Source organism: Melanerpes formicivorus, unplaced genomic scaffold, assembly GCF_026170545.1.
Source record: "Melanerpes formicivorus ecotype bairdi unplaced genomic scaffold, bMelFor1.0.p_v2 SCAF_10, whole genome shotgun sequence".
NCBI lineage: Eukaryota > Metazoa > Chordata > Aves > Piciformes > Picidae > Melanerpes > Melanerpes formicivorus.
Genome location: NW_027142362.1, coordinates 17,043,333 through 17,071,201, shown reverse-complemented (window position 1 = coordinate 17,071,201; position 27,869 = coordinate 17,043,333). Strand labels below are relative to the sequence as shown.

The 27,869-nt window shown below is 38.3% G+C and overlaps 1 protein-coding gene across 2 annotated transcripts in view; it reads left to right on the top strand.

Moving 5' to 3' along the window:
- Nucleotides 1-27,869, top strand: part of THSD4 (thrombospondin type 1 domain containing 4) — a 255,995-nt gene that overhangs the window by 189,677 nt on the left and 38,449 nt on the right. For both annotated transcript variants that reach the window (XM_068143956.1, XM_068143957.1), the window contains one exon: nt 6,066-6,270. In XM_068143956.1, the coding sequence (XP_068000057.1) occupies nt 6,066-6,270 (205 nt within the window). The remainder of the gene's footprint in view (nt 1-6,065; nt 6,271-27,869) is intronic.

The following is a 27,869-nucleotide window of genomic DNA, read 5'->3' as shown; positions in this document are numbered from 1 at the left end:
CTGGAAATGCCAGACTGCTAACACGTAGATCAGAGTCTGTGGTACATACAATACATTGTTAGTATCCATTCATCCCATCATCCTTACCTGAATGGCAATGGGAAGCTGAATATAAATGCCCTTACTGTATACTGTCCTGTAAGAGTAACTACCAAGTTTTTCAGAACATGGAGAGGAGAAATGAGAACCTAAATGTGTCATTCCTGTAGTTAACTCCCAGAAATCAACCACAATGCTAACAACTAATCTAAATCCTTTTGTATATTTCACAGAGCAAACAATAGAGTATGTGGCTTCATGTTGGCTAAATCAGTTATACCAAGTTATACCAAGGAACTGGCTTGATGGCCGCACCCAAAGAGTGGCTGTCAATGGCTCCATGTCCCAGTGGAGGCCAGTGACAAGTGGAGTCCCTCAGGGATCAGTCCTGGGACCTGTCTTATTCAACATCTTTGTGGGGGACATGGACAGTGGCATTGAGTGCACCCTCAGCAAGTTTGCTGATGACACCAAGCTGTGTGGTGCAGCAGACACGCTGGAGGGAAGGGAGGCCATCCAGAGGGACCTTGACAGGCTGGAGAGGTGGGCACAAGCCAACCTCATGAAGTTCAATAAGAGCAAGTGCAGGGTCCTGCATCTGGGTCGAGGCAATCCCAGGCACAAATACAGGCTGGGCAGTGACTGGCTGGAGGGTAGCCCTGAGGAGAGAGACTTGGGGGTGCTGGTGGACAAAAAGCTCAACATGAGCTCTCAGTGTGCACTTGCAGCCCGCAAAGCCAATCAGATCCTGGGCTGCATCAGGAGAAGTGTGGCTAGCAGGTCGAGGGAGGTGATCCTCCCCCTCTACTCAGCCCTGGTGAGACCCCACCTGGAGTACTGTGTCCAGTTCTGGAGCCCCTATTACAAGAGGGATGTGGAGGTGCTGGAACGTGTCCAGAGAAGGGCCACGAGGATGATCAGAGGGCTGGAGCACCTCTCCTATGAGGACAGACTGAAGGAGTTGGGGCTGTACAGTCTGCAGAAGAGAAGGCTCCGAGGAGACCTAATTGTCGCCTTCCAGTATCTGAAGGGGGCCTACAGGAAGGCTGGGGAAGGACTTCTCAGGATCTCAGGTAGTGATAGGACTAGGGGGAATGGAATGAAGCTGGAGGTGGGGAGATTCAGGCTGGATGTGAGGAGGAGGTTCTTCACCATGAGAGTGGTGAAACCCTGGAATGGGTTGTCCAGGGAGGTGGTTGAGGCCCCGTCCCTGGGGGTGTTTAAGAGCAGGCTGGATGAGGCTCTGTCCAGCCTGATCTAGTGTGGGGTGTCCCTGCCCATGGCAGGGGGGTTGGAACTAGATGATCCTTGTGGTCCCTTCCAACCCTGAATGAAACTATGAAACTATGAAACTAAGTTTGGGGAGATATACTATTGCTCAAGCAGAACAGCAAGTATGATGGCTCCCATGAAGCTCTGTTTTGTAGGACAATATCATATAGAACTTAATTAGCAGTGGCCTAAGCAGTTTGTAAACTAGGACTTACTGATAATATATAGTGTTAAGGCAGGTCTCTTACCAGTAGCCAGGTACTGCTACTCGCTTGACCTCTTTAGTGGTATTTTAGGCCGTACACCTTGCTGAATTACTTTTGTCATATTACTCTGCCTAACATTTCTGTAGCAGCTGTACAGGTGTGGTACATCCATAACTGTCCATGACCCTTTTCTTAGAATTTCCTACTTATTCTGAAGTATGATTCCTAGCAAGCATTTTATTGTGCTGCCATCTAGAACCGTGGATGCCTAGGCTCCAAATTATGGATGTATTACAACTTTTAACTAACTGCTGCCTGTCAATATAACTAATTTTTGAAGTTAATGGTGTTAATATGCTCCTGCTTATAATTGTGGCTTTCCTACCTAATAACACAATGCAGCTAAAGCAGCAGAGGCAAGTTATTATCATGTTGTGTTATTTATGTCACTCTACCACACAGATTGCAATTTTTAATGGAATCATTTAATACTGGAATTATAACATCTGTTTCCCATTTCAAGGATCGGCATTTCATGTTTTCAAATGCCTGGCACCAAACCCATTCTATTGTATACAGAGTCCTAAATCTATTAAGTCCACCACTGAATATTTCATCCAGATTGTCCCTTATTTCTCTCAAGGTTTTTTATTTAAATTAATTTTGGCATACAGTTGGCTGTAATTCTTGAACAGTGTCTTTCATGCTAACTTGTAGCTTAAAAAGCTTTCTTGAATCTCTTTGCAAAATAGTTGAACAATACAGAAAATGTATAGAAAGTGCAGGTCAAAAGTATCTCTTCTAAGAAACAACACTTTTCAAGAAAATGTTTTAAAAGACAGATGTGTCCTAGATCTTCTCATATTGGTAGCCAAGAAATGGTCTGCAGTACTCTTGTCCAAAATCCTTTTGGTGGGCAGAACAGATTTGCCTTTGTGTTCTCATTCATCTCATATTTACAATCCTAATATTTCTACATTCGTAGTAGGAATGTTGTGTGTGATGCAACTTAACAAGTGAAATTAGCTTTTGGATTCCATAAATGTGTATGAGATGATGAAAAACTAACACAAATTCTTCACTGGCATTCTCTCACCATTGTGAGAGTGTGTGGGGTCTTAAGTTGTGTGTGTGTGTATTTGGCACTCACTTTACATCTCAGCCTTGCTGAGCTGAACAAGAATGAGATTTCAGGCCTATCTGCTTATACAGCAGAGCTTCTGAGCTTTGTATCTATTGACATAGTTAAGACTTACTCATATTCCCTCAGCAGATACTGGAAGGAACACCCACAGTGGATTCCAGTTAGTATCACATCTTAACATCATTTTTTTCTTGCTGATGTATCACAGTGTATAAACAAATGTGGTAAGGGGATTTGTTTGCTGTATGTACACATGCTTAAATGTAGTGAACATCACATCTCAAGAGAAGTTACAAGTTGGTTCATATTTTCATATGAAGCAACTAGCAAGGTGGTACTTCTTAAATTGATAGATATAAAATAAAATACAGGACATCCTGAATATTGAGTCCTGGACCAGTAATAGGTGTCTGATTCAGTATGTCTTGACCAGTCACTGCTAGAAATCTGCACTTCATACAGTTAGAAGGGGAGATTCCCACAGAATCATAGAATTGTTAGGGTTGGAAGGGACCTTAAGGATCATCCAGTTCCAATGCCCCTGCCATGGGCAGGGACATCTCACACTAGATCAGGTTTCTCAGAGCCACATCCAGCCTGGACTTAAAAACCTCCAGGGATGTGTCTTCTACCATCCCTGGAGAACATGTGGGATGCAGACTTTCCTGAATGATAGCCTTGCTGAATCTGGAAATATTGGAGAGTCATTTTGATATGCCTGCCTAAACTGTGTTAAGCAAATGTCAAGACTGCATTAGTTATAACTGGTCTCTTTTTCTGCAACTTAGGCAATATTCATTTTTAAAGCATGTCATTTCCATGGAAGCCTCAGTAGACACCCCAGTAAGGATTTTTAACTTTTCAAATGTATTGCTGAATACCTGTTCTGTTGATATGTTAGATGCACAAGTGAGTGCACTTTGCATAGTATCTGTAGTTTATTTATATCTTCTTGTTTATTGTAATATTATCTTGTGTTATTTATTTACTATCTTATTATTTGTCTTAAATGTTTGTGGTTCCCTGTTCTTTTTCTTTCTGTTGGTTGCTAGTTTCAGATTACTAGATCCTTGTCTCCAGTAGTTCTCTCTATTTATCTTTCTCAGTCATTCCTGAAAAAACACTTAAATATTACAGGCACTTGTTGTGACACAGGCTCTTTTTACCCTTCGTAGGAAGAATTCTAAACAGTACAGGAAAGATTGACAGCTGTTTTTTATGTCAATCAACATTTAACTAAGAATAACATGTGAGCTTGAATACATCTGGTGTTTGTTCCCTACATATGGATCACAGTTGTACTTGATTGGCTGTGTTTCTTCTGTGAAGAGTAGTTCTGCTCAGACTGACCCATAGTAGTTTTACCTTATGGTCTTAATGAATACAACACAGTTTTCTCTCCTCTCTTCTATTTGCTAAGAGAAAGAAAGTTGTATTAACTTGTGTAGGACTCAGTAGTGATGGAGAACACCATTAAATATTTGTGCTAGCAATTCATATTGTATAACACTGCAAACTTGGAAGAATTCTCTTCATAAAACAACTGGCTGGCAGTGGAAATTTCCTGAAGGTCCCTGTATAACATAGGCTGGTGCTAAGTACCACTACATTTTCATCCAAAAAATATATGGTAGAGAAAGTGTGAATAGTCTCAGCATAATATCCCAGAAGGAGGACTACCACAGAATTTAGCAGCAGTTGTTGGGCACAGCTGTCTTGAATTTATATCACTTGCGTTTTTCAGATTTCTTTTTAGCAGGTCTAAGATCATATTTTATGATTTGATGTAGTGACACTTGTAACTCCTGTGTTTAAGCAAATGCCTTATGTTGTTAGTAATAAAATGTGTTTCGAGATAAAACACAATTGTACCTGATTTTAAGATCATGATTTTAAGATCAAGCAATGCAAATGTGAGGCCAAGTGTTTCTCTTTGAATCCAAAATCTCCTTGAAATTGTGCAGCAGTCTGCTCATGGTAGTTGAAAGGATGGAGCAGAGTTTTAGTTACCAGGTTGTCCCATTGCAAAACATGAAGTGCTCAGGAATCTGCCTTCTCTTGCTTCATGACTGCAAACAGGTATCGTCAAGCTCCATATCATCCTGACAGTGATGGGTTAGATGGCTTTATCTGTGTTTCTTGGATAGTCATATAAAAGATGTTGGGTGCTAAATATTTGTATTGGAACTAAGCAGACTCTGGCTTGCAGTTTAGAACATTTTTCACAGCAAGGGCCAAGCATTAATATTTGGAATAGGAAAGAAATACAGTGATGCCAAAGCTCAGGATACTCCCTGTGTTGAAAATCAGTGGTATCAACAAATTCTTTTTTCTTCCTCTCTTACTTGGATACTGCCTTCCAGGAAAGACCATAAACCAGTAATTAACCATTTTCAAGATTTTGCAAGAATTTGAAATAATAGAACAATATTCTATCATGTCTTGGAATGCTTCCTGTAAAATGACCACACTTCATAAACTATGAGATAAGCCTGTTGTACTGGCTCACGTAGTATGTCATTCTTATCTGAATGAGAAGTTCTTTTCAGCATGTATGATTTACCATACAAATGAGAAGTGTTCATCATAAATACTGTTTGAGGTCTGTAAATACAAACCACTAAGATCAATGGACAGAAATGTTTCTGTAAAAGAGGAGATAGTCTCTACAGTATGTATACTTTTTTGAAGTGCAGGAGGTTGGAAAGTTTTTTCTTCTTTGTTTGTTTTTTCTTTAATTGTGTCAAATCAATATTTTTCTGCCCTTTAATTTACATCATTTTCAGTTATTTATTATTTGTTTTTTTTTTTAAACTGTCCTGTCCAAGTGGGTGTTACTGAGTGGTTTGAAGGTTTTCTGCTCTTTGAACAGGTGTATTGCTTCTGTAGCTGTCTAGATGCATTATAAATACTTCTTGGAAACCTCTTTTGGTGAGAATAGGCACAGTACTCAATTTTAGAGATTAAGTAGATGCTTTATACACTTTATATACTTACATATAAAGTATGGCTGCTTCTGTAAAAACCCCATTTTGGATCATGACAAAAATCATACCTCTTCAGCTCTATTCTGAATAGCAGCTACAGTAACTATGTTAACAGATTCTTTTCTTTCAGCTGAGGTGGGTGTAGTTAGCTATGATCAATGCATTAGTGTTCTTTAGCATGCTCTGGTGTTGGTAACAGGCTGCAAAAACCTGTCACCTAACTTGAAATCCCCAAGTCTGTGAACCCTCTTGGGTTTATTAACTTTTTACATACAGAAGAACTAGGGAAGAAATTGCTCAAATGCTAATTCTTGGAATCTTAGATTGTCCTCTGAAAGTCATACTGTCCTTGGTTGTTAATGTTCAAAGTCTGCAGTTATAAGATCTTGGAAAAAGAAATCTTATTTTATTTTGCAGAGCATTGGCTGCGACGACTACCTGGGTTCAGACAAAGTGATTGATAAGTGTGGAATATGTGGAGGGGACAACACTGCTTGCAAGGTTGTGTCTGGAGTTTTCAAACACACGCTAACAAATCTTGGCTACCACAAGATAGTGGAAATTCCTGAAGGAGCTACTAAAATCAACATTACTGAGATGTCAAAGAGCAACAACTATTTGGGTAAGTTGCATCTCAGTGAAGGGAGTGTTCTTTTTGCGCTAATACAAGTGGGTGGAGGTTATTCCAGGAAAGACCTTCTAAGCAGCAAGAAATACATGTCAAGAAGAAGAGAGGGATGGGAAAAATATAAAAATCATTGAACAGGTGTTTTGATCAGAACTAACTGGCAGTTTACAGTTCCGGCTTGATCTCTCATGACAAATACTGCAGACCTGTTACCGGTTCCTCTCTGCTGGTTATGCTTCCTGCATCACTAACCTTCTCTGAGCAGTTAAGTAAATTATATCCAGGCTAATTGAGGAAAAAAAGAGCATCTTCTGATTAACTAAAATTTTCAGTTTTCTTCAAGTGAAAGTACATCAAAATTGATTTGAGAAAATGTGATACTGAGATGGTATCCACAGAATGCAATGTCATTTGTACAATTGTTTATTCTGAAACAGGTTCTTAATTCAAAACCATACAAGGTCCTGGAATATTAACACCATGGCATCTGTCTAGTGTGCTGCAAATTAGAGATTATGTGGAATTTCTGCAGATCTACACCTGTCTTATGTGCATTTGTGAACTGTGCCATTCCCTGTTGTGACCTTCCACATTCCTAGGTTACAAAGCTAGTTAGTTTGCCTATGCTGGAGCTTCTATTTTGGAGTCAATTCTGAGTCAACAGGGGAGTGAAGTTAAGATTTGTAAAACTTGCCCCTTACCCTTTAATTATCTTCACTTGTGAGTCCATACTTAGATCTGTCTTTACAAGTACCATAGCAAATAATAAAATGGATCTACACAAGGTCTTTCGTGCTAACTTGGTGTAAATATCACCAGAGCTATCTAGCTGTACTGGAAGTTTCAAATCCCAGTACTCCTGTTTGACAGCTTCTCTGTCTCACTTCTGGCTGATAAGGATCTCAGCTTCTGCATGAAAGGAAAGTAATTGTTATTGAATTGTCTTTCTCCTCTTCACTTCTTTCTTTTTCTTAATTCCTGCTGGAGCTGTAACTCGTTCTACAGAAACATTTGCCTGTAGGTGGGGAGTTTATTATGGGGGTCAGTCTGAATTGTGACGTGAACTCAAGGATTTTACCAAAAAGGTGACTCTTTAAAAGTGAAGAAATAATACAAACTACCCACAGTCCTGGAATACAATCTGTTCTGGACCTCTTGGGTGACCTTACTGATTCTGTTTTGCGCTGTTTTCATCCAGATGTATTTTTGATACATTCTATATACTAGCATTCATTTTTTCATGTGAAGAGTTTGTATAGCATCTATCAACACTAACTTGTTTGATGAAATAAAACCACAATTCTGTCTAAAGAGTTTCCATGGATACCTGTACATCCAGGGAAAATGGGTGAGAATGCAGCTTATTTGGCAGGACGGTGGAAGAAGCCACGACACTAATATCACGAGTTAAATGTAAATTTTCTGTCAGATGCCAGCATCTGTAAAGGGCTAGCAGAAAAATTCCCTTAGCTATGTTAAATATCCAGAGCCACTTGAATATTTATAGAAAAGGCAGGATGGAAAAAGTAATATTTAATTTAATTTTTTTTTTGCTTAAAAATAACCAGGCTGTTGGCATGTATGGGAAAGTGGCAAAGGCTTTATTTCCCATGCTACTCTTTATCCCCTGAGCTCTTGGTTTATGCTGTCATCTTTTCTTTCTTTTTTTTTTTTTTTCCTTAGATTTTATCCATTTCATATGTTTAATTTTAAAGCTGCTGGTATGGATTTAGTCTGCTAAATTTGCCAGCTCCCTCCCTTGTTAGGAATTCTTGAGACTATAGTTCCAGTTAGAAATTCTGACTTCTACCTCTCTGCTTACACTGTTACATGATTACATGATAACTCGGTTTATTGAGGCAGGTGAGTTGCATCAGGACAGGAATACATGTGTTCTAACAGGTCAGGGAACTGAAACGAGAAAGATTTGTCAAGCAATTTGTTGGACAAGTGAAATGGTAATTGAGGGGTTGGGTTTTGGCATATCTGTAATCACAAATTTCTTACTGATAAAGCAGCATGCAAAATTTAGCACATTCTTATAAAGCATATCACACTGGTAGAACTGGGAGGCTTGAAGCTCACAGAAACTAGTAAACAGCAGATCTATATTTATGGTAATAAACTGAAGTCTTGACCATTGAAATTAAAAATCTTAAACTCATTCTGCATCAGCAACAAGAAAAACAACCCAGCAGCACATAGTTGACTAATTTGCATAACTGAAGTTTCAGGTGCCTGATCTGTCATAGTCCAGTTGTAGCTATCAGAGATCTTTGTAAGCAACATTCTTGTTGCCTTTGATTTTCCTTTTTCACTTCACACATTTTATGATTTCTTCAATGCAAAGTCATAACTGAATGATGCAATTATTGGGGTTTTTTTAGAAGGTGACAGCAGGTGTTTCTGGGAATGGCAGTTATCCTGCTTGCAGGAGGTTCAGGAGACTGTCTTGAGTTTCCTGTGGTTTTATTAAGCAAATTTTACAAAGCCCTGTACTTTTTCACTGCTTTGTCAAAAATATTAAACAAATAAGCAAATTTTGTGAAAAGAAAAAAACGTGAGTAGTGTATGAAACTTTTAGTCTTTCTGGAATGTCATCTGGGAAATCAGAATATTCACACAAACTGTTTCAGTGGTTGTTCAACTGGCTATGTAACTTTATAGTTAACTTCACAGAAACCCTATAAAATTATGAATTTCTTGTGCACCTAGTGAGCTATACTATTATTTCTGTATACCTTAAAAACCTTCAACAACATTGTTTCTGTTTTCTGCTTATGCTTTGGGTTTTTTTAGGTATCCTCCAGTTTTTGACTGAATTAATTTCATACAGCAAAACCATAATCTGTTCTTCTTCTTATCCTCATCTCTTCCAAACATCACCTGCTTTCCCCTGCCTCACATGCTAAAATTCCTTTTAGATTTTCCACTTATTGAAGATCTTTACTGTAGGAAAAGAGTTGATGTGACAAAGGAAAATATTTTAACAGTCAAGATGTTTCTTACTAAGCCAGAATGAACTACCTCTAATAGAGCCATAAGGCAGATCAGAAATTACCCAGGAAACATCTTGTATTTCTCTTGTGTGTGTATATGTGTGTTTGGAAAAAAAGCTGTCCCATTTGGAATTGCTATATAAAAGCTATTGGTAGTTATTATTGACATCATAATACGTATATTTAGTTGTGTTTTTTTTAATATTAGAAGCAAAAGCTACACATTACCATTTAGGTTTAGACTCTACAAAGTATAAACAAGTCTATAGGCTGTACAGTCCTGAGCTATGTACAGAATAATTTCCTTCTCAAAGTGGATTTCAGCAATATTTTCTGGCTGGCTGATGTGTTAGACCTTTCAGCAACAGAATTACTGACCATGACAGACTTTTTCATTGGCAAAGCACTTCTGTCATATGCTGGTCTTGTACAGAAAAGAGACAAAGACATACTTTTTATCCCACTGTTAATCATCAGCCTGCCAGTTCTCATACACTGAAATGGGAAGATTGCCCCTGAATTAAGTAGGACCATAATACCTTAAGTGGGACTAGTATGTTACAGCACTTATGCTGCAAAACATGTGGGTTTGTGTAGCATCTTTGGGATTGGGATTTAGGCTAATGGCAAATTTTAAAGCCAAATGACATGAATCCAAAGGTATTTTTTTTGTGTGTTGGGCCCAGAAAACCTAATTCAAAGAAGATGGTTGCTGTCCATACCCCTAACCTCAACAGCAAGAGAATCTGATAGGAAGGAAGAATCAATAGTAAAACCTGAAATTTCACTTAATACAGAAGTGAAAGAGACAGAAGTTCAAGTGGCATCAGTTCTGAAATGCACTTACCATGTGTAATAAACTTACTCTAATTGGAAAGAATCTGGTAATGTCCCGTAACTCAAGGAGCAGTTTGTTTCTAGAGCAGTTACCTGAGCCTATGAGATTCAGTTCCTCAAATGGTATGAGACATACTGGCTCTCATTGTTGGCAACAGATGTTTATCAGAGATCTTATATGAAAAGGAAATTATACCATGTTAGAGTTTGGGCAACTCTCTCACTATTTTGTGCTGTACCTATTTACTGCAAAGATATTTCGTAGTGAAATTTATTTCATTGTTAATTGTTAAGTTTTTTTACAGTTCCTTCAGGGAATATGTTACGTATTTCAGTTTTGTTTTTCATGGAATTAGGTCATTTCAACCTCTAAATGATATAGGAACATCTTTTACCTAATCCATTTTTCCTGCTTTCTCTAAAATGATGCTTTTCTAGCAGCTTCTGTTAGCACATGCCAGCATACAGTATTTGTCATTAAATTAAGTTACACATTAGTATTGTTTTAGACAAAAGTCCAAGAGATGTTAATAACATTCCTCTGAATATTGGTGTGCCTGAACATGAATCTGGATTTAAGGAATTTGTCAGAGGAAAACAACAGTGGCTGATACTAAAAGGGCTGTGTAAAGTTTCTCTAAAAAATATTTCGATTGATTGTTCCCTGCAGCGTTCAAACAGTATGTCTCATGATGAAATATTGTTAGCAGCTCTTGAGCTCAAAGTAACATTTTGAAATCAGCTTAGAGATTGAAATTTACATCAAATAGAGGGGTTAGGTTAGAACACTGGCATTGAATGTAGAAGATAAACATTGTTAGAGGCACTGCTGAATCACTGGTAGTAATTGTCTCTTGCATTTCCTTTATGTGGTGCTAATTAGATCAATTAATACACTTTAAAATACAACTTTTTAAATTGCTCTTAATAATTTGGTGTTTTATTTTTATACAAGATTAAATTTGTCTATGCAAAAAACTTGCAACAGATAGTTTATAGTAATACAGGAGAGAGAATATGCTGTTTGAATTTCAGAGCTTAGAAAGAATATGCAAGAATACCAGAGGAGAAGTTTTTCTGTTTTCTCAGTTACTTTGTATACAAGGAATCTGCTTACAGTAAACCTCTGTTACAGTGCTTAGGTGTATCATAGTATCATAATATCATTCAGGGTTGGAAGGGACCACAAGGAACATCTAGTTCCAACCCCCCTGCCATGGGCAGGGACACCCCACACTAGATCAGGCTGGCCAGAGCCTCATCCAGCCTGGTCTTAAACACCTCCAGGGACGGGGCCTCGACCACCTCCCTGGACAACACATTCCAGGGTTTCACCACTCTCATGGTGAAGAACCTCCTCCTCACATCTAGCCTGAATCTCCCCACTTCCAGCTTCATTCCTTTCCCCCTAGTCCTAGATCCTGAGAAGTCCTTCCCCAGCCTTCCTGTAGGCCCCCTTCAGATACTGGAAGGCCACAATTAGGTCACCTCGGAGCCTTCTCTTCTGCAGACTGAACAGCCCCAACTCCTCATAGGAGAGGTGCTCCAGCCCTCTGATCATCCTCGTGGCCCTTCTCTGGACACATTCCAGCACCTCCACATCCCTCTTGTAATAGGGGCTCCAGAACTGGATGCAGTACTCCAGGTGGGGTCTCACCAGGGCTGAGTAGAGGGGGAGGATCACCTCCCTCGACCTGCTGGCCACACTTCTCCTGATGCAGCCCAGGATCTGATTGGCTTTGTGTGTGTGTTGTGTTCAGTGCCTGTCCCAAATAAGTAGTGGAGTTATCAGTGCATCATTGATAATTCTCATTTTCTATTCAGAAACAAATCTGCAGTCTTTTAATTTGAGTTTACAAAGTATTGAAACCCAAAGCTATGCTATTGTGTATGTTTATTGCATCGAGCTTAAGGAATCCCCACAAGGATTTATGGTTTGTATTACTCATTGAGGGCATCCCTGTGTCCCTCTGTGCACTCAGTTGGAGTCTCTCTCACATCTACACCTTACTGAACACATTAGTTAATAGCTACATAATTACAGTGTCTGGATTAGAATAACTGGGAGTTTTATCTCCCAGGGGAGTTTTATCTCCCAGGAGGAGAATTACCAGGGAGAATAAAGACTGTCATAGGTTTGCTTCTAATTCAAAAGGATTAAAAACAAACAAGAGACAGTATGTTAAGACAGATAGCATTGTGCAATCAGTATCTTTCTAACACTTCTTCTAACCCCCACTAATTGGGGGTTGGACTAGATGAACTTTGGAGGTCCCTTCCAACCCAGACCATTCGATGATACTGTGATTCTACGATTCTTACCTGAAGTTTGTTATTAAGATGGTTCTTCGTGGGGACACACTTACATTTACATAACCTTTGAATTATTGTTCTTACAATAATTTCACATTAATTTTCTGCAGGAAGAGTTTGTTTCACTAAGTAAATGTTCATCTTACTATATCCAACGTGTATTACTTGGATACAGTGATCGCTTACTAAAACCCTTAAAGATGCCAAGACTTTGGATGAAATTCAAGCGTGGTGTTAATGAATTCAGCTCTACTGAATTTAAGTTGCACAAGAGTCTTGCCAAGTTTAATGACCTATAGTTGAACCAAATATATCTAGGACATTTTTCTTTACTGAACATGTATTTTTTCAATACTGCTATTGCTTAAATAATTACATTTTAGAGTTTCTGGCAAGGTTATCTTACTATAGTAAATTCCATGGTGACCTTTATCCCTTCATTAAAGAGCCAGCTAATATCTAAAGCTCTGTATAGTGGTCTGTAGGGTTTCAGGCACATTTTTAAAACATACAAAAGAAATGCTTTCTCAAAAGCTGTTTTATTCCTTTTTGTATATTACGTGGTGGATCTTATAAAAAGCAGACCACATTACTCATGTGGGTGATGGGAGGTAGGTTTTCTCCTGGCCTCAGGAAAGAAAAGGCTTAAGCCTCAATGTCTGGGTTAATTTTTGTATCACAGCTTTCCACCACTGTCTTATAAAGCAGTCTTCTACATGTCACTTGCCATTGGTGGTTTTGCTTGCAAGCTTCTAAATTAGTTTCCCCTTTCTCGCTGATTGTGGGAGATCTCCTGAGAGATAGTCCTAAATTGGGGTCCTGAGCAAGAAGTCTGGATGCCCAGCCTGGGAGACTGATGGCTATCCATCTGCCCTGAATCTCAAGGAGAGTTCTCCATGCTGCTGCTTTTCCAGGTAAATGTCTTCCTGGACATTTTCCTCTTTTCCCTCTGCATCTTGAAGAAAAATGTGACTATTTCTTTGCAGCACCCACTGGCTAGGCTTTTTGGCCCATATCTGCTCACTGATGACAATTATGACCAGTTTTGAAACTCGGAGAAAGCATGTTTTCATAGCCTATGTTTTCCTAGTTCTGTCATCATTTGACAGAGGTGACGTTATTTTTTTCTTATCATTTGTTTGTAAGCAATGCTCTTATAAAAACAGCTGTCACTACATCAGTGCACCAGCTGAAGCCTGCTGTTGCTTTGATGATCTATCCGGCAAATACATCACCTGAACAACAGCCAACAGCAACGAATCCCACTGAGGTGCTGGTTTCATGAGTTGTGTATTGAAGGAGTAGTTTTTCCTTCGCTTGAAATGTGGAAAGATTGTTTTGAAGGAAGGGAAAGGGATAAAAAGAAGTATGCTAAATAGTGAGAGGAGACTCAGACAGGCTGGTTGCTCAGTTTGACTTGTAAAACCCCCTGCAGTCTGGTTATCTATATAACTTTGCAAGACCCCTTGGTCTGGAAGCCTCAGGAGAACTAACTGCAAGTATTTCCTGCTTCCTGTCAGATACCAAAATGTTTAATTTCAGCCTTTCTCACAGTGTTTTAATTATACTTCTCTTTTCATTTATGTTCAGAACAAAGAAGCTTAAATGCAAAATTTCTAAGAAGGTGCATTAATAAATGAAAAAGATGGTTTGTTTGACCAGCTTTTATTAATTTAAATCAAATTAATATGAACTTCTTGGATATCAAAGCTTTAGATTATTCCTGTCTTCTAGCTGATGATCTAGTTGATAACCTAGTTGTCATCAAGTAGTTTGCATGAGAATACTTGTTTGAGCATTGGCTTTAGCTCACAGTGCTTGGAATATCAACACACATTTTGTTCAAGGCTTCTTTAAAAATCTAATCTCTTCTGAACAGTGTTGATTGGTCATCTTACAATGCATAAGTTTCATGGCACTGAGCAGTATTCAGTTATAGGAATTCTCTCTCTGATGCAGCTGTCTGCCTTCACTCTGTTTATTTTGTCTCTAAGATGGCCAACAGGGGATCATTTTGGAAATGTCATGTACTCTGTAGAAGTCATTAGCTCTCTGTGTTGATTAATGTCCCTCATATATAATCTTAAATTAATCTTGCTCAGTTGTCTTTTTGCCTGGAGTAAATGCTGCTTTGTCTAAGGATGTTATTTTGAAGTTGGAATCAAGGTGTAATGAACTTGCCTTGCTTGATATTGGTCTGATATGATACTTTTCTCCTCATACTTCCTACAAACTTCAATCCAAAATGAATTTTATACTGTGGCTTAGCTATACATAAAGAACGACCAGTGTCAGTCCAAAATCATAAACTATCCATAGGCAAATTCCCAAATCACATGAAGACACATTTCTTCCTTCTCTTGCCAAGAGGAGAGGTTGTTACCAATTTAAATAGCTGTTCAAATGTACACAACAAAACTCTTAAAAAAAAAATATGAGGAACCTGGTTTCAATTGTTGCAGATATTTCTGTGTAGCATTCTTTGATTCCCTAATCTTATTTTATTGTGAGTAGAATTCTTTTTTTGGATAGCAAAAAAACCTTTCTTTGTTCCTTAAGCATCTCTTGATCTAGTCAGATAGAATGTGTTCTTACATCTTTGTCTGGTTCTGTAAAAGAAACATTTTTTTCCTTTTTTTCTGTTGCTTGTCATATTTTATTTCAAACTTCTCAGTTTTACCATTTTTGTTTCTTACCCTTTTGAAAATCTTTTAGTAAAATAATTATCCAGTAGAAATTCTACATGATTAGTGGCTTTATGGTTGGATCCAATAAAGAGTTTTCATCTATGAGAATATTTTTATACTGCAGCATTAAATTCCAGCAGAAATCCGCATCTTTTCCAATACACAATATATGTGGGGATTTAAAATTTGATTTATAGACCTTGCAATTAAGTTAGACAAGGGGATTAAACTTTATCCTGTATTTCTTAACTTTCCCAGTGTCTTTGTTTTCTGGTGAATATTACTTCAAACACTTTGTGTCAGAAAAATATGAGTGCTTAGGAGCTGTACAGACACAATCTTCCTTTCACATTTATACCCATGGCAGCAGTAGTTACCTCACTGTCAGAAGCAGTTACCCCACGGTCATGGCTCAATTTATTTTATATATTTATGTTGCAGTCAAACTGCTGTGAATCTGAACATTTTGGTAGTGTGTCTGAGAGACTTGGTTCAGAAGAATGTCTCTGTGAGATTCTGAACTTTTTTTTTAGTAAACTACTTAGCAAGGGTTACCAGTTTGTGCTGCTAATCTAGACATGTTTTAGGTGTTCTGAGAAAGGAAAACAATGTCCCTTGACCACCACTAAATGGTAATAAGGGGGTTTATTAAGGACATAATATTCCAAATGCAGATAATCTGCTAATCTGAGGTTAATATCTCAATCCATTTCATTCACTGACAGCCACCTACACCAGCACTTCTAAAATAACACCCAGTTTTGAGTCAGTGACTCATGTGGCACAAGGCTGCAGCTGTTCACAACTATAGAACTCTTTGTAGCTGGTACAGAACGTGTAACATCTCCATGTGACTTTAGATAAGGTTTCTGTGTAGAAGTTTCATTGAAATCATAAGAGGTATACCTCAGGGATGAGCAAGTCCTCGGTTCTGTTGAGCAGCATGATTCTAAACAAAGCATGTGAACATTCAAATGATAAGTAGTACCAAAACTTTGAAGAGAGATACATTTTTATTGGCAAAAAGAGGCCACATCAGTTGTTTTGTAAATTGTTTGTGATGACCTAAGACAACAATGACTTAGTGCATTATGGGTCTGCAGAGGGTCAGTCAGAGGACAGTGCAGATTCCTTGAATAAGTGGAATTACAAGTTTACTGTTGAATTTCTGTCATAACACTCCACCATTCTCTTTTAGGTTGGTGTCCCAGGGGTCTAGGGGAAATTGATTTTTTTCCTCAAGTATGTGGAAGAGCTAGAAGAGACTGTTATCTAGCCATAATGACAGTTCCCTCTGAATTATTTTTTTTTCTTATCAAATACTTTTTATTTCCTTCTCCAAGCCTAATTCATACAGGGGAAGGCCAAGCCATGGGAATTTGGTTTAACTTAAATTTACATTATAAATGGACAATACCTTTCTTTAGTTGTCTTCTGATAATAATAATAACAGTAGTAATGATAATAACATTGTCATCATTTTCTGTTACATTTTTAACAAAGTGGACTTTAGAAAGAATCTCTCCAGTGTATCAGTTGAAAACAAGCATGTAACCAGCGAGAAATTATTTTTTCTTTTAATCCCTGTCTCTTTTCATGGCACATCAGAGTTCATTCCTGAATATTCAGTCTCTAGTTCAAAATAGTTGTGCACATGTTCTTATAGTCCTAATAGTATCATAGTATCAGTCAGGGTTGGAAGGGACCACAAGGATCATCTAGTTCCAACCCCCCTGCCATGGGCAGGGACACCTCACACTAGATCAGGCTGGACAGAGCCTCATCCAGCCTGGGCTTAAACACCTCCAGGGATGGGGCCCCAACCACCTCCCTGGACAACCCATTCCAGGGTTTCACCACTCTCATGGTGAAGAACTTCCTCCTCACCTCCAGCCTGAATCTCCCCACCTCCAGCTTCATTCCATTCCCCCTAGTCCTATCACTATCTGAGATCCTGAGAAGTTCATTGTTGGTTACAAGTGGCTTGCTCTAATAGAAGGAGAGGTATCATGCATTGAAATGTCAACGTCTGTCAGTTATTTATAAGCAAAAGTTAACTGGTTTATGAATGAAACAGAATGTTCCTTCCCTGTGCCTCTTGGTGTGGACTCAATTCTGAGCAGTTGTGCAGAAGATAGATTTTAGAGAACCACAAAGAAAAACATAGGGTTTTATTCCATTCTGTTAGTTGGTCAAGAAGTGTCACACATTTGTCATTTAGTACATTGCCATGAACCTTGTAGATGGTTTAATTTAAAAAATAAACATAAGAAATTCTATTAATATGTTTGAATTAACATGTAATTACCTTATATTGGTGGTGGTGCTTCTTTATAACAAACTGCGTGTAGTGACTCATGTGCCAGGAGGGATGTGTATCCAAAATCCAGGGAGAAGGATGTCCAATGACCATACAACAGATGTTGTGTTTTTACAAGCTATTTATGACAGTGCAGCTTTCATCTTTGTTCTTTCAGTTAACAGCCTAGGACATGAGCATACTAACATGCAGTACATAATGTCATTGTGAAAATAAACACAGACAATTATTTCAAAGATTCAAACACTTAGGAAAAGGGTAATGTGACTTCCTAGAGGCACCTTGGGGATGAATGTTATTTTGTATTTATTGAGCATCAGGTGAGTCTGACACTTTAGGATGATGTTTGATACTCTGTCCTGTATGTTCCTGAGTTAGATTTTATTGGCTAAAGTTGAAAGTTACACTAAGAAATAATTCAAGGGATCTTAAATTCACTGTTTGTTATTGCTTTTCAGTTTAGAATGTGTGCTTTGACATCAGCTTCTCTGTCTTCACAGCATACACTTTTGAAGCAAAGCTGAAGTCAAATGGAATAGTTTTGTTCCCACCTTGGAATGTCTCTAAAGATTCAGGAGAAAGAAACGGGGACTGTGCAATGGGATGTAAGCCTTTGTGCTTATTTCAACATCCTGCCTAATGCAGATGAAGCAATACCAATTCAAAGCTTTTCCTGAGGTTAACTGAGAAAGGATACTTTCAATCTGTTAACTTCCTTGCTTTTTTAAAGTAGAAAACTATGGTAATATGATCAGGATTCCTATGAAGTCCAACCAAAATGGGACATGTTGGAACCCAGATAGGCTTCAGAATTAAATGCATCTCTGTTGACCTTATTCTGCAGGTGCTGATAAATACTGTCTAAAGAAAGTTAGAAACTCTCAACTCTCCTTACTATAAAAGAGTTAATTTGATAGATTGTAAGGTAAGAACAAAGAATACAGTGACACAGCAGCAGCAGCTACAAAGTTACTATGTAATGAAGTCTAAAATTTTCCTTTATATTTCCTTAGTATACTTTGTGTACACATCTGAGAATGCAGATTTTCCTGGTGAATGTACTGTCATTAATGTGAACTAATGGTGCTTTCTTAACACTTTGCTGAATTGTGCCATTTTCTCTTACTGTCTTTGAATTTTCAACGTGGCTTAGAGGTAGAAAGAATTAAGAAAATTGAACAGTAAACACTGACTATTACATCTGTTCATATGAGTAATCTGTTGCTCCTTCATTCTAGTACAGCTGAAATTGGTACAGTGTTCTATGTGTGTCAATTTGTGAGTGAAATTCCTGTTTGATTTAGATTTTAACAAGAAATGATAAGTGTAATGCATTGCCACCTGCTCATACCTTTTCTTCCCTCCACTATAAAGCAGCCATCCTATGTCTTTCCTTGAAAACTGAAAAAAATACTGATGCTCAGGTTGCAGTTCTCACCTATTGTTCTCTCGTTCTAAGGCAGTTCTAGTGGGGCACAATAATGGAATTGTCAGATTCTTTAGGTCTGCATAGGCAAGACTCTGGCAACTTAAAACCGTAAAAAATACACTATGTAGCTGAGGTGACATTCATGAGCAGCAGCACTGCAAGAAAGCCGCAGGTTTCACGGCAGGCAGGGTCGCTCCACGGCAGGGAGCAAGACCTCAGGCAGGCAGGGTCCGGGGAGAAGCCAGGTCCGACTGGGGCAAGCAAGATGAAGGCGGGAGCCAGAGCAGGAGAGCAAGGGCAGGAGCAAGATCACTTTCTGACCACTCTATTTAAGGTGTTTCTAGACAAAGTGTCCAAGGCTAATGTATAACGGGTGTGAAGTACCCTGTTAATCATAACTCCCAAACCCAGTGGACTTCCCCCACAAGGGAGGAACCTCCGCCCTGGCGGGAAGAATGGGCGCTAATTACCTCTCCCCAGGCGAAGGGGAAGGCAATTTCGCACCTTGGAAGGCAATTTGTTGCCTTTGTCTTTCCCCATGAAACCTCCCTGGTGGAGATGTGGGAAGGGGGTTTGGAACACACTGTAACACAAAGTTAAATGCTTATTTTGAACCTCCTAACTATCATGACGATCCAGAAGAATTCTACAACTGATCTTGTGTGAGGATTCAGTTAACAGGCCAGGCTTTTCATCTTATGCTCCTAGGCCTGCATAGTGCCTAGGAACAGAGAAAGCAGAGCTGCTTAGGTTTTTCTTTCTTCGAAAGGCTGCAAGACTTTAACAGACCATTAAGATATTCCCAAAATATTTAAATACACTGCTTTTTAAAATTCATAATAAATGGTGTAGCTGTCTAGGGCATAAAATCCATTCAGCATGGTAAACAGTTTAATACGGAGGGTGGAAGTGTGACTAAAACTTCTTGCTGTGGAAGACTGCCCTCCTTCACTTTCCCTCAGTGGTATTTTCTGCTGAACTTCACTGGTCTATGGGTTTGTATTTCATGGCTTCATCCAGAATTTGGCTGTTCAAACAAAAGCTCTTTGGTTCTTTGAGAAGATTGTAGCAGAAAGTGCTTCTTATCTTCAAAGTGGTTTTCTGACATTAATTAATTGGATCCTCAAGATCCTGTGAGCAGAATAAGGAGCGGTCTGAAAATGCCCATTAAGTACTTTTACTGCAATGAACTGTGTTAGACGCTTCTGGAGCCTAGCTGGATAAAGTTGTTTTTTTTTTTTTTTTCTACTGCCCAAATAACTTTATGAGTGTTTGAAAAGAAGTGCACAAAAATTCAAAATGCTTTTGAACATTCGGCAGACTTTTATGCCTGTGTGCTTGTGGATATAAAAAACCTGCTGTTCAAACAAGCAGAGGCAGATCCTTGGTGGCTTGTAAATTACAATGGTGCCATTGATTTCCCTGGAATTGTGCTGCCTTAGCCAAACTGAAAGGCCTGTCTCTTTGGAGGGGAAGTAAAGCAATAGGTACTAACACCTGATTTATATAAAGAGCTTTAAAACTTAATAATAATTGTAGTAATAATAACTATAATGAAGACATACTTGCAAACACATGGAATACATTTTGTGTGAGACACAGTCAAGAGAAAGAGACATTAAATGAATGGAAAATAAAGGCAAAACAAAATAAAGTCATTGGTATTTGTGGAGATATGCTAGTATGAAAGTGAAGATACTTGATCTCTCCACTGAATTACCAAAAATTCCTTTCTCTCTCAAGTGACCATTATCCTAAACTGTATATGACAGTAATTGTGAAGGGAATCAGTGGTGTTTGGCATTTCAGGTGGGGTTTGTTTCTGAAGCTAATCAGGAAATGCTATTAACCACTTAAGTTACTGTGTAGATTTTTGGATAGGAATATAAATAAGCAATGTTGAAACTTCCTGGACTTGGAATCCATGTATATTAATATCACCCAGAAAGATCTTTAATATTTAGTTCCCAATATCAATTCTTGTTCAGATACTTTCTTTAGGAGTTATGGTCTTTAAATAATATAAGCATGATATTTATTTTGGAAGTATAATAATTGTGAACTTGGAAACACTGAAATGGGTTGATTAAAAGAAGAGAGAAAAATATGTCATACTGAAAACTAGGAGTAGTGTTTCAGTTTGCCAATTTAAATGAGAAATGTCTCCTTCACTGTGTCTGATTTATGATATCTTCCTATTTAGTGTGGGCAGAGACAAACCTAAGAGATGAGAGAAGATCTCTTGAATAGATTATTCTTCTGGTATGTTTGGTATGTTACATAAGACTGAGGTTGCAGTAACATACTGTCTTCTTTGGTCACTGGTGACCAGCGCATGGGGGGATTTTTGTAGACAGCTCAGAGTGCTGCAAAGTTCCTTGTCTTTGAGCAGGTTTAAACATGGATATGCTGGTGGCTCCTTGGCCTTTGTGTGTGTGCACACAAACACAACAAGACTACAGTTTGGGGGCAACAGATATAAAATAAATCTTCATTCCATGGAAATTTAATCCAATTGTATGCTGCACTTTTCCTGCTCCTTTAATATTCCTGCCCTGCCTCGGAAGCATTGGAAACCATTATTTGTTATTGATTGGTATGTTGAAGAGCTTATGCTGTTTACAGCATCAGTTGCTGGATAGTGTTGAGCTTCCTGCCACACTCCAAATGGAGAGTGAAGATAGAAGTCTTTGTCCCAGAGTGATTAACATTTAGTTTAGTTTTTATGAGATGCCTAACATCTATCTTTTCTGCAACATAATAACTGAAAAAAAGGCCTCCCAGCTTTTCTCTTGATAATGCATTTCAAAGTGGGAAGGAACTATCACTTATTTGAGAAAAGTCTTGAAAAACTCATCAAACATGACAGCAGGGCAGTGATAGTGAGCTCCAGAGAATATCACTGTTCAGAGAACACTATTTGCTGCTTTTTGGCTGTTAGGCCAGTGAAAGCTTTTATATATGTTGCTCAGCCAGTACATAACTCATATTGCAGTGGTTAGCAGTATTAATCCATGACTTTTTTATGTTGGGGTTTTTTTTTGTAGTTTTGTTGTTGTTGTGGATTTTGTTGTTGTTTTCTGTTGGCTGATTGGTTTTTGGTTGGTTGGTTTGGTTTTGAATAGCGGTTTGGGGCTCTTTAAACCAGAAGAGACTGTCAATGGGGATACCTGCAGTGATTTCCTTCACTTGTGTGGAAATGTTCTTGGATCAGGTGTTTATGGTTTCTTTAGATGGGCAAGGTTTGTATTTCAGTTTGCAAAGTTTTTATCAGCTAGTATCAAAACAAAAATTAATAATTACAAAAGAAATAGAAGGGGTGGAGAAAGTAAAGGTAAGAAGATGATAATTGAAAAGTAATATGATGGGAAATACCAAAGCTCATTCTAACAAAAACTCACTTTACCAATGAGGTCTTTGAAGTATATGAGAGAATTTGAACCTGGATTTATGTATCTACCAAAAGCAATGAAAGACATATCTGTGAATTGCTGTTTACCTGGATTGTTAGTGATCACCTCCATAAAGATTCTTTGGCTCCATTAATTTGTTTAAACTAACTTTATGCCTTTTTATTTTTTAATGTAGGTTGCTCAGTAGCTTTACTGAATGCCTGTTTCTTAAATTCAACTGCTGTATGTTACATAATCAGCTCTGCAAACTTTGGCAGTTACTGCTAGTTCTGCTTCGTGGTATATGAAGCAGTTGCATACCACATGCCTAGCATCTAAAAGATCCTAAAGCCTCTCCTAAGTCTATATAGTTGACCTTCTTTGGCTTTCTTTTCTCAAAAAAAAAAACAAAAAATCATCATTTTTTCAGCAGTTCTTAGACCATTTCTGTATTCCATTAGTCATGAATAAAAGGGTAAATTGTAAGTTGCATCATATGGTTCCAGTTTAACAGTTGAAATTAAATAAAGGTCACATAAAGAGCTCAATTGGTGAAGTAAAAGCCATGAAGGAAAGCAAAGTTTTAAAAAGGTTGTTTTAGTTCACTTGAGCTTTTAGTTCCTCCTTGTCAACATGTTTTCGGTGATGTTTTGTCATTAATATTAATAGTTTAATAGCAGGGTAACTAGTGAAGTAGTGCTTACATGTTAACTGTTGGAATCTATGCTTTGAAGCCTCAAAAGGCTGCAGGTGGAATAGATGTGTTGAGTAAAATCCTTTCCTGCTTGAAGATGGGCAATTCTTTGCCAGTGAAGCACGTAGCATGGAGGCCACCTGATAAACTTAATTTTCAGTGCTGTATAGGCAGAGGTCAGCCTGAATGATGAATGGGACTGAGCAGAATGAGATCTTGGATTCTTGTTTCTGAGTCACTTTGGCTGTAAGTTATACTGGAGGTGAGGAGATGGAAAGGGAATTATTCAGCAGAAATTGCAGTGCAGTAAGCAGAGTTTCTCTTAAGTGATGTCCTTTTCCACTTTAAAGCAAGCAACCTTGTCTTACATTGCAGAAGAGGGTGGAGTAAGGCTTTCCACCATCTGTGGCTCCCTGATACAGCATTAACATTCTCCAGAACAGTTTCAGCCACTTTGATCTTGTTTTGTTCTCAGCAGGATTCTAGAATCTGAGCCAATGTGTTAGCACAGCACTCGATCCTGAGGTGGCACTTGAAATCAGATTTGTTTGCAGAATTATAGTACAAGGAGGTTTTGGATCACAGTTTTATGCAGATAAACAACTTGCTGGACACAAAAGTGACAGCTTGCCCGGTTAATATATTAGGGCATGGGAAAGCATCTCTAAGGTGCTCACTCAGTGGAAGACAATGTGCACAGTGCTTTGATTTGTGATTTGACAGTAGCCTGTGAATGTAACCACTTTAAATTCTGGCAATATTTGTGGTCTAGCTGCAATGTACCCTTCCAAACCACTCCCCCCCACCCGCAAAAAAAGACAAAAAAGTAGCAATTAAGAGAACTCTCTCTCTCCCTGATAAAATTCCTATTTTTTACTTTAATCAGATCAACATAAGTCATACAAAGTTAAAGACTTGGTACTCAGGTAAGAATTTATTGTGTCATTCAGTAGCATGAAATCTTTTTCTAGACGTCTTTCTAGGCTGTTGCCATTGCACCAATTAATTCATTTGTGTTTATAACACAAAGCCAGTTTAAATTACTTTTGGGAGGGTAGATACTTAACAAGATTTTTTACTCACAACATTCATAAAAAGACACTCTTGTTTATCTCAACTGTGGAAAAAATGGTCACAGCTGAATATGAAGCTAAGTGTACTAGAAAGTACACTTTTTCCAGAAAGTACATCTATTCTAACAATGTTAAAGATGCTGTGTGAAGTGCAGGAAGAGTAGATTGTATATGAGATAATTTTGGGGTTAAATTAAAATGAAGGCTATAACTAATTATTTTCTGTAGTTCTGAAACAGTCATTCTGGAGAAATTCCACTACAGGGAGAAGATAGAGCTCCTCAAACTTTAACATAAATTAATCAAATATGTGAAGACATGGGTTTCTCTTTTCTAATGTGGACTTGTAAATGAGAAATAAATGTGGTTTTGAAATGTTGAATACTTAATGTTCAGTATGACCAATGCATTGTGGTCATATATCATTGTTTACAAGCATAAACTTGGCCTGGTTTTGCTACTGAGATTCCTTTAGCTCCTCTGGAAAATCTAGTCTTATCTTATATTAATCTGTGTATATAATACTCTTTGGTCAGTGTATTAATCAGGAGACCTGTGGGAGTGGAGGCAGAAGGTTTAGAAAATCAAACTGGAGAAATATTACCTGCAGAGCAGTTTGCAGGTCTGCTTGCACAGTGCAGGTGTAAGAAAACATATTATTTCATAGTAAAACAAGGGAAAAGCATCTTTCTTGTTATTTACATATTATTTCCCACACATGCTTGGGAAAACTTTAGTTCCCAATGGTAGAATAATTATATAGTATGTACTAGTGATGCTTAACTCATTTTCTTCTATTATCTATTCAGAATCCAGACTCCACTGTTTTATCTGTGCTGCAGACAAAATCCTGTCATTAATTAGCCAGATTTATTTAATTATCTGAGGATAGCCTTACAACTTGAAAATCCATTTTTATTCCATGCTTCCATAAAAAGAAATTGATCATAGAACAGTTTTGTTTCATTAGTTTAATAAGTAGCTTGAATGAAGACCAATGACAGAATGATAAGGGATACACTGAAATTATCTGTATTTGGGATAATCCTGTGGTTCTTTTAATGAAATAATTCAGACATCTATTTCGTTGTTCTTGGACCCATGAAAATCATCAATGAAATTAAATTTATTTCCCTTTTTGTCATGTCTATAGGTTTCTGGGCTTACTTCCAGGTATCACTTGGGTGTTTGATAGCTTTGTCAAATAAATATCAAATCAGTTCAGTCCCAGAGCATCTTTTTTATGTTGAAATGTGCAGGCTAACATGAACATTAACATATGTAAGACTGCCCCGAGCCCTTATAGCCATGAAATAACGTATGAGAAAGTGGATACCAATGCTGAACTGATTTGCTGTGTTTCTAGCTTTCCTCTGACCACCCAGTTTATTGTGCCAGGAATTCATCTTCTGGCAAAGTATTCTCAGGTTAATAGAGACAGCCTTTCACTAGTGTGTATTTTATTTTTCTTTGCTAACAGCCAAATGCTTTGAAGATCTGTAATAAATTAATGTTGTTTTAAGCTGAAGACCAAGGATTACTATGCTGTTGTCAGCTTTTATTAGAAGACAAAATAAGTGAAGAATTGAACATTTTTTCAGGGCTGAATGGACATGGACAGCAGAACTATGGTTTAGTTTGTGGCCTACAATGGCCCCTGAATTAATCAAAGCTTCCCCTATCCTTACCAAAATGACCACTAAATGGATCATAGCCCATCTTCTCCTGCTCATTATAACCTCTGATCTCTGTTTGGTCTTGTAACTTCAGTCTCCATGCCAATGCCCTGTTCACATCTATCGTGTGTGGTGACCCTGGTTCCAAGCTCGGCATATGATGCTGTGTGCCCTTACTGTAACCAGCTTTTCAGTAGGAGAAGACTATTTTAGATCTCTTCTGTACCCTGTTGTCAGCATTTGTTCAAGTGTTACTGGATTTGAGACTTCAACACCTTTGTCAGGCTTGCTTGAAATAAGACACTAGGTTTGTAAATCCCTTCAGAGAGTGAGAGTGACAGACGCTGAGCCAGAGGAATTAATGTACTAAGCTCAAGGACCCAACAGTGCTTTGCAGCTCCACAGGTCTGTGAGTTTTGAGTTACAGTTTTCAACTTATTCAGCTTACAATATTCAGCAAATACACAAAGCATCCAAAATTCTTGAGAAAGTCCACTTGAAATTCGAAGCAGCTTAGGAATATTCATTAGCTCCAGTTTTTCATTGTGAGGAGGTAAAGCTATTTATCAAACAAAAGAAGCATTTATAATTTTCCATTTCAGCTTTTGATTATTACAAAGTACAGTGCTGCAGAGATATCACAATTGGCTGGTTTAGCTGTCGTACAGCTCCTCCTGTTCTTGGCAATTGTTAGGAGTGCAAGGAGGTACAAAACACTTTTTGTTATACCAGCTGGAGAAGAGAGTGGGGTATTTAAACATGTGCATTTCACTACGCTGGCCCTTCTGACTGAAGTAGTGTCTAGATTAGAGGATAATTCAATTGCATTTATCCACTCGTAGGATTTAGGCCAAATGTGTGCTTAGTTTCTATGCTGGACTAAATAATGTGCAACTGAGCTGTGCCAGAAGGCTCAGCTATCACATTCAGAGCCATTAGCAGCCAGTCCAATCAACTCCCGAAATACAAGGACAAGATTCTAGCTTAAATTATGTAACTAAGCCAACTACTGTAATCTGCAGATCCAGTGGGAGTTTCATAGCTAAAATATCACCTGCTATCTTGGAAAGGTGTCCCTCCAAGAGACTGCTGGTCCTGAATGTTGTTTGTTATTTCTAAATAATTGGTTTACAGCTATTGCCAGTGAAGAGTATTTTCCATTTTTCCAAAGGTCTGGTAAGAAATATATTGCTAAAAATTCAATCCTTTTTCACAGAATCACACATCATCACAGAATGTTAGGGGTTGGAAGGGACCTCAAAATATCATCTAGTCCAACTGCCCTGCCAGAACAAGATCACCTAGCGTAGATCACAAAGGATTGCATCCAGATGGGTTTTGAATATCTCCAGAGGAGGAGACTTCACAACCCCCCTGGGCAGCCTGTTCCAGTCTGGAGAGGAACTCTTTACAAAGGTGAATCAAGAGATAGTGGCTTCAAACTAGAAGAAGATAGATTTAGATTAGACATTAGGATCAAATTCTTCGTGTAACAGATTGCCCAGGGAAGTTGTGGAGACTCCAGCCCCAGAAGTGTTCAAAGGCAGGCTGGATGGGGCCTTGAGCAACCTGGTCTAGTTGAAGATGCCCCTGCCCATGTCAGGGGGATTGGAACTACATAATCTACAATCTTTTATGTCCCTTCCAACCCAAACCACTACATGCTTGTATGAAAAACCTCACAATTATGAATTGCATGTATGTTATTCTGCTGATCAATTCCTATGTCCTTCTGAACCACAAAGGTCCCTTGAGATGCTGCATTTCCCAGAACAGGAGATGTGCAACTGCAGATACATTTAACATGATTTCTGTACAGATACAAAACATACCTGGTTCTTAGTCCATTCCTCTGTCCTTCATCTTCTTCCCATTTTGCTCCTGTCCTTCCTCTTAAGTATTTTCAGGATAAACCTGAGCAATGCTAAAATTATCTCTCATGGGAAACAGCAGAAGATTTGCACTGATTTTAGTGAAACTGTGAATTCAGTTAAATCCTCCTACCCTTTCAACTTGAGGGAAACTTTTGTGCAAGTTGGGAGTGACTGAGCTTTATATAGATTATTTTAATAGTACTTATTAAAATGTGTTTGAGGTGCATAATCATAGAGAATGGCTAGGTAAAAATAAACGGGAAGCTCGTACTTCTTTATCACACAATGTCACTGTGGAG